The 11,783-nt window shown below is 37.1% G+C and overlaps 1 protein-coding gene across 1 annotated transcript in view; it reads left to right on the plus strand.

The window, feature by feature from the left end:
- The first annotated feature begins 5,503 nt into the window (after window positions 1-5,503).
- The window catches only part of LOC107584907 (sodium- and chloride-dependent taurine transporter-like), a 22,105-nt gene continuing 15,825 nt past the window's right edge, over window positions 5,504-11,783 (plus strand). Inside the window, exons 1-2 of the mRNA XM_016271677.1 lie at window positions 5,504-5,631; window positions 10,343-10,572. Coding sequence (XP_016127163.1) covers window positions 10,344-10,572 — 229 coding nt within the window. The 5' untranslated portion in view covers window positions 5,504-5,631; window position 10,343. The remainder of the gene's footprint in view (window positions 5,632-10,342; window positions 10,573-11,783) is intronic.

Genomic DNA, 11,783 nt, shown 5'->3' on the forward strand with positions numbered 1-11,783 from the left:
AGGGTCTTAATGAAAGTCTGTAACATAGTTTGGTTAAAAATGTTCAATGGTAGTGTAAAAAAGTAGTTTTGTAGCATTTCCCTTTAAATGTTAATGAGCCCTGCTGGCCCCGCCCCTCTCTTCCGAGCTGCTCTCAGAGAGACGGTTTACTTTAGCTGCATTCATCGTGAAACTTGCTAATTAGCACGTTATTAGGAAATGTGATTTGCAAAGATTCATTGCAAAACATACTCACTTCTTCTGTAGATGAGGCTGGATCACGAATGATTCGCTCGCGTGAACATAGATGCATTCCCTTCAGAAACAAACGTAATCCACTGCGTCTTCAGCGGCTCAGATGTCGGGAGTAAATGACGACTGCTATGTTCATTATTACATCCAACAACAGAACACCTCAATCGCTTGTTAGGAGTCATTCTTGTCTACATCTGCTCCGGCGGTGAAACAATGGCGGACTGATGACAGTCACTCAGGGCGGAGCTAAGGTAAGACACCAGTCCAGTCTGTGCTGAAACGCTACTGTCAATCAAACTATCGTGGGAGGGGCCTGTTTTTGTGACGTCACACAGACAGGCATCTGAGATCGGCTCGATTTGAGAAAAGGGAAAACATTTAACCAGATTTTTCAAAAAACACTGGGTGGATTTTTATCATTACAGGGTGGTTGTGTACACACACTGCCAACACACATTTCAGTTCAAACAACTTGTAAAAGTGCATGTAGCATCCTATGACCCCTTTAACACTACTAGATTATGTAAGTTTCCTTTTACACAGAATTACCATTGTAACCTTATTTTTTGCCAGAATGAAAGGAAAATGGCAGGTCAAAGTCTGACGAGTAGGCAAATATCCTTAACGCCTAAATACTACTCAAATGTTAAACAAATAGATCCAAAATGTCTCGTATGTCCTCCTGCAGCTTTTAAAAGTATGGTTTCCTTGAGTAGAGAACTGAGAATCCAGAGCGTACTTCCAAACATCTTCTATTTTCAATAAGGCTGAGAAATCAAAACAAAACTAGAAATGTTTCTTTTGAATTTGTTCCCATATCAGCTTAAGTCAGATCATTAAGTAATTTAATAAAATAATGTGGCTGAAAAACAGACCAAAGTAACACATATGCAGATTTTTTGCCTTTCATTCCTTTAAAAGGAACTGAAGAAAGCACGATATTAATTCCGACTAGTTATTTTAATCTGCTAATTTTCAGTTTTATAGCTTTAATCACAAAAAATCTAATTCTTTCCAAGCGCCCGCCAGGGTTCATGTACCTCTGGCCGTGAATCACTTTCCATGAATGTATTTCCTGCTGCGATCAAAGCATTGTTGGGAGGTTAGAGTGTTGTAGTTCTCCTGCATTGTTCTAACAGTTTAAATCGAGCACAGCATGTGTCAGTCTATGTGTATAACACAATCTCACGGCAATTTGTGAGTATTTTACGATTTGGCGAATCGGTGGCTTGTGTGTGTCAGCGTGTGAATGAAATCTTTCAGTATTCCCCAGCTGCCCTGTGACACAAACAGAGTGCATGTGAGGGTGAAAGAGGCTTACTGTGGTGGCACATGACTCTTCCCATAGTCCACCTGCTTCACATGTCTAAAAATACAGCACAAAAATCTCTAATCAAAACTACTGAAGAAAATCCAGCCACATGACACCGGGAAACTAATGCACAACTAATGACAACACCATTAATTAACAAGTAACAATGAGCTCTTTGCATACCGCTGCTGCTTAGAATTCAATTAAATGCAAGCAAAGAGATCTCATCACATGCAAATGTCAGCGTTACACAACCCGGATACAGCTGGACTCAGCACTTTGGAGCTGAGCTGATTTACTGCTATTATTTTGGCATGGATAAAAAACAACCTGTTCCATTACCTAGCTCTTTAATCTCCTCCTAGGTGACCAGCGGCTCCAGAGACCGTAGTTCGAGGAAACCTGGCAACCCCGTTCACCGCCACACACTAAACACTCACATGCTCTTGCTGGGAACTATTAGAATTCTTGTTGACTTCAACATTGTCTTAATGGCTCACAACACTGTCTTAATGCTCAAGTCATTCAAAGTGCCTCATATGGGGATAATAAAGAGGAATGAAGACAAAAATGTTGAGTTTAAAATCATATACAAAACTGAATAAAAAAAATTCAGTATAATAAAATGCAAACAAATACATTCATGTTTGCTATGCAAATGTTCTTTTTCAAATAACTATATCTCATTTAAGGTTTTTTATACTGTGCTTCAGAATGCAATTAATTTATGTAATATTCTTTAAAAAAAACTGCCCTCCTGTTAGGATGACTAAGCAGTGACCTTGAAATTTAGGAAATTGTAGGTTGTTCTCTAATTTTGATCTCCACTGTATAATCAAAGTGTATTCTGACTGGTCAACAAGGTTTTGTAGATACTACAATAATAAATTGTATCTAAAAAGGCAATGCATGTCATTTTAAGTTGGTTGATATATCAATACTCTGTGGTATTGAAAAGTTTAACTTTTTGGAAGGTGTGTGTCCCATTACATCTGGCGTGATGAAATATAAAATTATGAGCTATATTTTATATAATCATAATGACCATTCAATAAGTATTTTAACAGTGCAACTTAGTATTTAAAAGGCAATGCATGTCATTTTAAGTTGGTTTATATATTAATATTACATGACAATGTATTCTGACCATTCTAGAAGTATAACTAAATTCTCGCAGTGATAGATTAAAAAAATATTGTTTTCTAAAGCATGTAACACATTTGTGACCTGGAGCACAAAACCAGTCTTAAGTCGCTTGGGTATATTTGTAGCAATAGCCAAAGAAAAACGTATGGGTCAAAATTATCGATTTTTAGTAAAGATCATGTTCCATGAAGATATTTTGTAAATGTCCTACCGTAAATATATCAAAACTTAATTTTTGATTAGTAACATGCATTGCTAAGAACTTCATTTGGACAACTTTAAAGGTGATTTTCTCAGTATTTAGATTTTTTTGCACCCTCAGATTCCAGATTTTCAAATAGTCGTATCTCGACCAAATACTATTGTCCTATCCTAACAAACCATTCATCAATGGAAAGCTTATTTATTCAGCTTTCAGATGATCTATAAATCAATTTTTTTTTTAAAAATGACCCTTATGACTGGTTTTGTGGTCCAGGTTCACATTTGTGCATTGACAGATTGAATATTGTCACATGTATGTGGCATGTACATCTACATGGACAGCATGTATGTGGGAAAAATAATAGAAATGAAGCAGCGAGAGGCTGCCATCCCGTAGTGTAACGACCACAGCTCTCACCCTTTGAGTGATCAGCACAGTGTGGACACATGGACAGGCCATCTGTCTGCAGACAATCTCACACATGCATATGGCATGAATTTGAGTGACCAAACTCTTTATTATTATACAAGAGCAGAAATGTACTGTTCAAATGCCACAAAAATAGATATCCGAGACCTTGGATTGTGATCATGTAATCATAAGATTTTATTAAAGCAGATAAGAAAAGGAGAGACAAGGACATGTGAGGGTATCATGGCACACAAGCTTTATGGAAAAACACTACTGAGGTTCACAATCCTTTGGCTCTGCTGTGATTGGCAGACACGATTAGCTCAGCATTGTTGCCATACAATCAGTCTTTGGACATATATGTGACCCTGGAGCACAAAACCAGTCTTAAGTCGCTTGGGTATATTTTTAGCAATAGCCAAAAAAAACAAAAAAACATTGTATGGGTCAAAATTATCGATTTTTTTATGCCAAAAATCATTAGGATATTAAGTAAAGATCGTGTTCCATGAAGATATTTTGTAAATTTCCTACCGTAAATATATCAAAACTTAATTTTTGATTAGCAATATGCATTGCTAAGAACTTCATTTGAACAACTTTAAAGGCGATTTTCTCAGCATTTAGATTTTTTTTTTGCACCCTCAGATTCCAGATTTTCAAATAGTTGTATCTCGGCCAAATATTGTCCTAACAAACCATACATCAATGGAAAGCTTATTTATTCAGCTTTCAGATGATGTATAAATCTCAATTTTGAAAAATTGACCCTTATGACTGTGGTCCAGGGTCACATATGCCCTTTGCACCCCACCCATTTTTCTTTCTTTTCTTTTTTCTCTTTCTCTGTTGATCCCAAAGTTGTTAGTCTAGGTAGATTATCCCAGCTCAAGGCCACTGTCCACTTCATGTGACCTCACTTTAGCACTATCTGGAGAGTTTGCTTTAGCACACAGACTGAATCTTAAAAAAACACACTGGAAAAAAATGTATTGTGTCAGTCATCGAGGTCTTATGATGGAATGGCATGTGTGAATGATGCTTTGCTTTCCTGTATAGTGACGCAAGCAACAGTCCCATATTTCACAATGTGCATGCGCAACATCAAAACGCGAACAATGTTTATGGTGTGTTCAAGTCATGTCGGATAGATCGTATTTACGAGTTGAACGCACATGAACGCCACCACAAAGTCGTTATTATGAGTGGGGAAACTCGAAATTTTCTTTAAGCCCCGAGTTTCCGAGTTGGGGGCGTGTCAATGAGAAACATGGCGGAATCGATGGATGCAACGTCTGTAGTTGACGGTAAATGTTTGTTTAAATTGATAGTTTAGTTGTCCTATAAACTTAAATTGGTCATGTTCTTGTTACGCAGCTAGTTAATGAAATCCAAGTAAAAAAATGCTATCATTTTTGCACCTATAGGTGAAAAATATTTTGATTTGCCATGATGCATTTAGCTAACAGCTTTTTTTAATCTCTGTATTTTAGCGTTTGTTGATGCTGAAAATCAGTTATACTGGGATCCTGGTCTAAAAAAAAATATTAAAAACGCAAAACACACCTGATGCAGAGTTAACAGACCCTGTTGTATTCAGTGTTGGGAAAAGTTACTTTTAAAAGTAATGCATTACAATATTGCGTTACTTCCTAAAAAAAAGTAACCAATTACGTTACTTAGTTACTTTATATTGAAAGTAATGCGTTACGTTACTTTTGCGTTACTTTCGCGTTACTTTTTAAATATGAACAGGGCTTGATTGTTTTTAATATAAGAAGTTCTATTTATAGCAAATATAAAAGCCCTTTCACACCAAAAAGTGTAATGAATAAACCTCAGGCTGAAGCAAAAGTAAATTCACTCCTGTACAGTAGAACGCAGGAGAAGAATCACTCTTCAGCAATAAAAAATCGATGAAGCACAAAAAGTAATCTGATTACGTAACTCGCGTTACTTGTAATGAGTTACCCCCAACACTGGTGATTACTGTTACTTTTCTCAGAGCTGCTAACCATAGCTACCACAGTCGTTTGTGATTTACTGAATGAGGTTTTTCTTAAGATACATTAAGCGTGACCACAAGGAGGCCCAGTGGCGCGACGCTGAGCGATGCGAAGTGAGCGTGTGCTTGTCTCTTTAAGAAACCCTCCTGTTGCATGAGAGCCTGGTGTTTTTCCACTCTCTCCGTTATTACACGCGCTCGCATATAAGACACAAGTCGGGGGGAGAGAGCGTAAAGATTATTTCCCTCGCTTTGTAGACTCACATCAAGAAGACAAAAGAACAAGAGAAGGACTTGAGCTATAAATTGCATTGTCAGGTGAGTGACACCTTACAGGTCAGCGGAGGCTGAACTGTATCTTTAAGCGCATCTTTATGTAGCCTACATTTTATTAACGTTTTAAGTACTCGTTTATTTTTGTCTAAGGCGGATGGTCATTTTAAAAATTAAAATATATATTAAATTAAATTTGAGTCTTTGGGAAGCGCGCCTTTATGCCTTTATTTTATTTTTGAATAAACGAATTTAATTTTGTCCAGAACGATACATGGACTCTGCTTTGAATTGGAAAAAGACTTTCAAATATTTTTGCCATTCAACAGTTCTAATTGTAATTTAGTACAAAGACGCAGTTCCTAAAACTCAAGGCTTCTGGCATTGTATTGAAAGCTATGCGTCTTAGTTGCTGTGCACAAATGTTCTTTTTGCCTAAGTGCTCTCACAGGCTTTTGAAAGCTTAATGTCATTAAATATTAAATGCAATCAATTTATTGTAGATGCACTGTAATTGAAGATGAATTGTAAGTACTGGTTAACAGTGTACCAGTCTAATATAGCCAGCAAAAGGCTTGTGACAGCACCCAGGACCACCACAGAGCATCGTTCTCATTGCGCGTGCTTTAACAGCTCAATAAAAATGTAGGTTAATGTGAATTTATTCTGCTCTGCTCGTGCATGTAAACACTGACACCGCTAGAGACAGATCTGTCTCAAACCTGTCATGTGGGTTCATGTAACACGCGCACAGACACAATGTAGGTTATTGGGGCACAGCCAAGATTTGAACTTCTTGTGTCCATTGGTCTAGTGTGGCAAACGCAAACCGCTCGGTGATAGATATGCATTGGAGATATGTAATTGGCTCACAAATGAATGAGGGTTTGAGACGTGTCCGCACGCGAAGCCTTTTATTGTGGCTCGTGCTATGTCTGTGTTTGTGGTGCGAACTTGCAATATCCTAAAAACTTGTTTAGGGGTTTTATCATTTACTCCGCAGCTCGGGTTTCCAAAATGAAACACGCATAGAAAATGTAATTTAATCAGGAGCGCGCGCCGGAGAATTAGGGCGCCTGGCGACGCGCGAGCGAAATATTCTTCAGGTTTAATTTTGAGAGCAGACAGATTTCGTTTTATAATGCATGACATGAGATGGCCTTGTAGAAACAGTACTTTGCACTTTCTCCTCAATACCACAATACCTCAATATCTCCTCCAAAAGTACTGGGGTAGCTGGGGTTAGGGGTTTAACCCATACACTCTAAAAATGCTGGGTTAAATACAACCCAGTGCTGGGTAAAACAGGGACAAACCCAGCAATTGGGTTGTTTTGACCCAGCGGTTGGGTTACCCAGAAGGTTGGGTTAAACATTTAGCCCAACCGCTGGGTCAAAACAGCCCAAGTGCTGGGTTTGTCCCTGTTTTACCCAGCACTGGGTTGTATTTAACCCAGCATTTTTTTAGAGTGTACGCTTGATTCACAGCTATTACATTTCTAAGAACTTTTTGCTAATGTTTTCATGTGCAATTTGCTTTAAGAGTTTTCCTTTATTGGCTTTTAAGTATAATTGGAACATACGAGCATATTTGTATCCCTTTTCCATATTCATGTACTTTAAAAAATACCATGGTATTACAGCAATATGTAGTAAAATGGGACCAAAAATGCTGTAATATCATTGCATTGTTTTTTAATCCCTAACCTTGTGACCCCTACAAAGTTGGCATAGTTTTTCCACTCTATACTTTTAAAGATGAATTATTGTTTGGATAGCCAGACATTAGCGTAACATCTTCCATTATAGATGATGGCGTTAGATTAAATGTTGTCATTTCAGTTTATAATATCCCATTTGCTTCACGTGTTTTCCTTTGTTGGCTTTTAAGTATAATTGGAGCATTAGACCATCTTTTTATCTCCATTCCACATGCTCTATGTATTTGAATACATCCAATTTGTGTTTCAGAGTTGATAGTTGGAGTGTAATTTATAACCTTCACAGCTGAATATCCAGACAAGGATAAAGGCACAATATGTAAGATTTTTTAATTAAAATATCCAAAAACCACTAGAACAGTGTTATATATTTTGTAGAAAACATGGAAACACCAAAAACGCTTTAATATGTTGGTTTCTTAACATTTTCAACATTCTACTAACTTTATTTTCACCCGTAATATAGCATCATTTGAATGTTTATTTTTAAGAACATTAAAATGTCCAGTTTTCGTGTCGTAATTAGAACCATATCTAAAAGTTACAAAAATGTTTCTTAGAACATTCAAGTACAAATAACATCATAAGGATATTCCGAGAATGTTGATCTCAGAACGTTTTCTCTCAAAGTTATGAGAACGTATATCAAATATTAATAAATTTATAATAATGTTCCATAAACATTACTTTAAGAACGTTTTGAAAACATTTATATAACTTAAAGTTGTGAGAATGTTCCGTTAGCTGGGGAATAATTAGTATTTCTAAGTCACAGATCAAATTTAAGTAAATTGGATCTCAATATGTGATCATAAGGATCATCTCAAATCATGCTGGAGAACACGATCAGCAGGTTTTGTTCATGTAGTGTAAAGAAGAGAGACAAAGAAAATACCAAGAAGTTCTCAAATTCATGCATTTTCAGCTCAACTTTGCATTCGAGTTGCTGTGGTGACAATGCAATTTGTAATGAAAATAATTAAAAGAGAGAAATGCAAAACAGAAACATTTGAGGATGTACAGGAGCAATACAACCTGTCGTGTCTGTCCAGGTTTCATCAGAAGGCTAGAAAAGAGGATGTTAAAGGTGGGGTAAGCAATTTTTCAAAAACGCTTTAGAAAACAGATTCGGGCCGAATAGCAAAACAAACTTGTAGCCAATCAGCAGTAAGGGGCGTGTCTACTCATGATGTGGAGGAGATAGCGTTCAGTGCACAGGACAGACATTAGCCGAGCCGAGCGACAGAAAGATAGAGATGGCGGATAAAAAACAAAAGAGGAAAACGTCTGCGGAATAAAAGAAGGCTTAAGGCAAGAAGTAGGACCCGTGTAAATATCGAATCAGCTTTCCAGCGCTGGAGAGAACTCAAGGAGCGGAAGGCCTGCGATCGGACGCCGAGGTTGCTTTGTTTCTTCTCGTGAGTAACACCGTGTCTGCGCCGCAACAGCTGAAGTCTGTCTAGTACACTGGATGTGACAAAGCGACTGTTGAAAATCATTTGAAATTTGTGTCAATACGTCATGAATAGAACGCAGCAGCAGTTTTCTGTCGGGGATTTGTCGTGTCGTGCCGCGCCGCATCCAGTGTAGACCATATAGATATGTATATATATCTATGGTGTAGACAGCATCACTGATTATAATGAGTTCTATAGTATTTTGTTGTGCCGCGCCACTTGCGTCTATGTACTATGTAGACATAGTGTAACATTGGTTTTGCTTTGTTTCACAGAACTAATCGTTGCCTGGGTTGATGTGGTGGGGGTTGATGTTGGTGTGGGGCGGAGCTATCAAAATAGGGACGAGACCCTTTTGGGGTAGGGGCGTGTTTGTTTTGGTGATTTCAAATGTCAACATTGACTACCAGAAATTGCTTACCCCACCTTTAATAAGTCATGTGCTGACTTCCTGCTGATAAAAATATAGACACAAAAATGGTATCAAACCCCCCAAACACAGAGAAAAGAGCTCTGGCCAACTAGGACACATGTAATGAAGTGAGCTGGTTTATCAGCGTCAGTGCTTGAGCTGTCAGTGTGAGTTTCAAACAGGATATCAGACTGTTTCTCAGCTTTGTGCTCAGCCTGAATCTCCTTTCTGTCTGTATCATTCACACTTTACATAGTTGTGTACATGTTAGATTTTGAGGCTTCTGTATTATTCAAATGATTCCTAGGAATATTTTGCATGAGTTGCATGAGCTTGAGATTTGCTGATTTTTTTAAGTCTTGCTTCTAGATCTGTCTTATATAACGGCTTATTATAATCTCAGTGGATGTGATTTTATAGCTCAGATTTTCTGTTTCGTATCCTCGTGGGTCTTCATGGCGGTTTTACAGCTCAGTCACACATATAAGTTTTGCATGAGTTGCATGAGCTTGAGATTTGCTGATTTTTTTAAGTCTTGCTTCTAGATCTGTCTTATATAATGGCTTATTATAATCTCAGTGGATGTGATTTTATAGCTCAGATTTTCTGTTTGGATCCTCGTGGGTCTTCATGGCGGTTTTACAGCTCAGTCACACATATAAATAGACATCTATAATACACCACTGTTCAGATGTTTGGGGTCTGTTTTTAAAAGAAGTCACATGGCTGCATTTATTTGATGAAAAATACAGTAAAAACAGTAATATTTTGAAATATTATTACAATTTAAAATAACTGTTTTCTATGTTAATATATGTTCAAATGTAATTTATTTCTGTGATGCAAAGATGAATTTTCAGCATCATTACTCCATTCTTCAGTGTCACATGATCCTTCAGAAATCATTCTAATATCTAAGAAACATTTCTTCTTATTATTAATGTTATTAATTATTAATTTATTATTATTAAACAGTTGTGCTGCTTAATTTTTTTTTCAGAATTCTTTGCTGACTATAAAGTTACAAAAACTGCATTAATGAAATAGAAATATTTTGCAACATTATAAATGTCTTTGCTTTCACTTTATTAATTTAATGCATCTTTGCTGAACAATTTGATCGGTAGTGTATATCATTCTCAACCCCTTCTCCTCTCTCGTTCTCAGTATGGCACAGAAGGAAAAGTTGCAGTGTCTCAAAGATTTCCATAAGGACACGCTGAAGCCGTCTCCCGGTAAGAGTCCCGGCACACGTCCCGAAGACGAGGCGGAGGGCAAAGCACCACAGCGGGAGAAATGGGCCAGCAAGCTGGATTTCGTGCTCTCTGTGGCTGGAGGTTTTGTCGGGTTAGGCAACGTTTGGCGTTTCCCGTACCTCTGCTACAAGAATGGCGGAGGTGAGTGTGTTTACATGTGTAATATGACAATAAAATATGTTTTAGGTAACACTCTTCAATCTTTGTGTGCTGTAAATAGCTGCTAATGTCACATGCAAACATAATCTTGTGACATTAAAGGGATAGTTTACCCAAAAATAAAAATTCTGTCATCATTTACCCACCCTCAAGTTGTTCCAAAACTGTAAGAGTTTCTTTCTTCTCTTGAAGACAAAAGACAATATTTTGAAGAATGTTGGTAACCAAACAGTTGATGGTCGCCATTGAATTCCATAGTATAAAAAAAATACCATGGAAGTCAATAGTTTCCTGCAACTGTTTGTTTATCAACAGAATTATTTATTTTTAGGTGAACTATCCCTTTAAAACCTTTGAGCTCATTGCAAATCGCGATTTCGATTTTAATCACGATTTTGACACACAGACATGCTTTAAAAAATAAAAATTCTGTCATCATTTACCCACCCTCAAGTTGTTCCAAAACTGTAAGAGTTTCTTTCTTCTCTTGAAGACAAAAGACAATATTTTGAAGAATGTTGGTAACCAAACAGTTGATGGTCGCCATTGAATTCCATAGTATAAAAAAAATACCATGGAAGTCAATAGTTTCCTGCAACTGTTTGTTTATCAACAGAATTTTTATTTTTAGGTGAACTATCCCTTTAAAACCTTTGAGCTCATTGCAAATCGCGATTTCGATTTTAATCACGATTTTGACACAGACATGCTTTACAGTCATTAATGCATTCAGTGTGAATTTGAAAAATAAAACCAATTAGAGCTTTATCAAAAAGCTGTAACATGTCTCTAGAACAGACATAAGGCAAAATAATCACTAAGTAAAGGTGTAACAAAATGTCTCTAGAATAGACATTTATGGCAGAAAAGAAAAAAAAATCCCGTGTCCAGGGATTTTTTTTGCCATGCATTGGTCATAGAGCTCTTTGTGGCGTTGCTTCAGATGTTGAACTAGATTTGTTGCCCCAAGTTCAAACGTACTCCATCTGCAGTGCGTATACAGTATGTGTATGCGGTGCAGAAGCACCACGGACTCATTTTGCTTTCGCACAGGTTTGCAGTGCGCTCCGGACACAATAATTTATCCATTATTTTGATTTCAAATCCAAATGTTGTTTCTGAAAATGCTTTTTCAGCATTGTGATTCTCTTTTATCACAGTACAGTAATACAATCTTTCATAGACATATTCAC

Source organism: Sinocyclocheilus grahami, unplaced genomic scaffold (genome assembly GCF_001515645.1).
Source record: "Sinocyclocheilus grahami isolate Dianchi unplaced genomic scaffold, SAMN03320097.WGS_v1.1 scaffold64.1, whole genome shotgun sequence".
Taxonomy (NCBI): domain Eukaryota; kingdom Metazoa; phylum Chordata; class Actinopteri; order Cypriniformes; family Cyprinidae; genus Sinocyclocheilus; species Sinocyclocheilus grahami.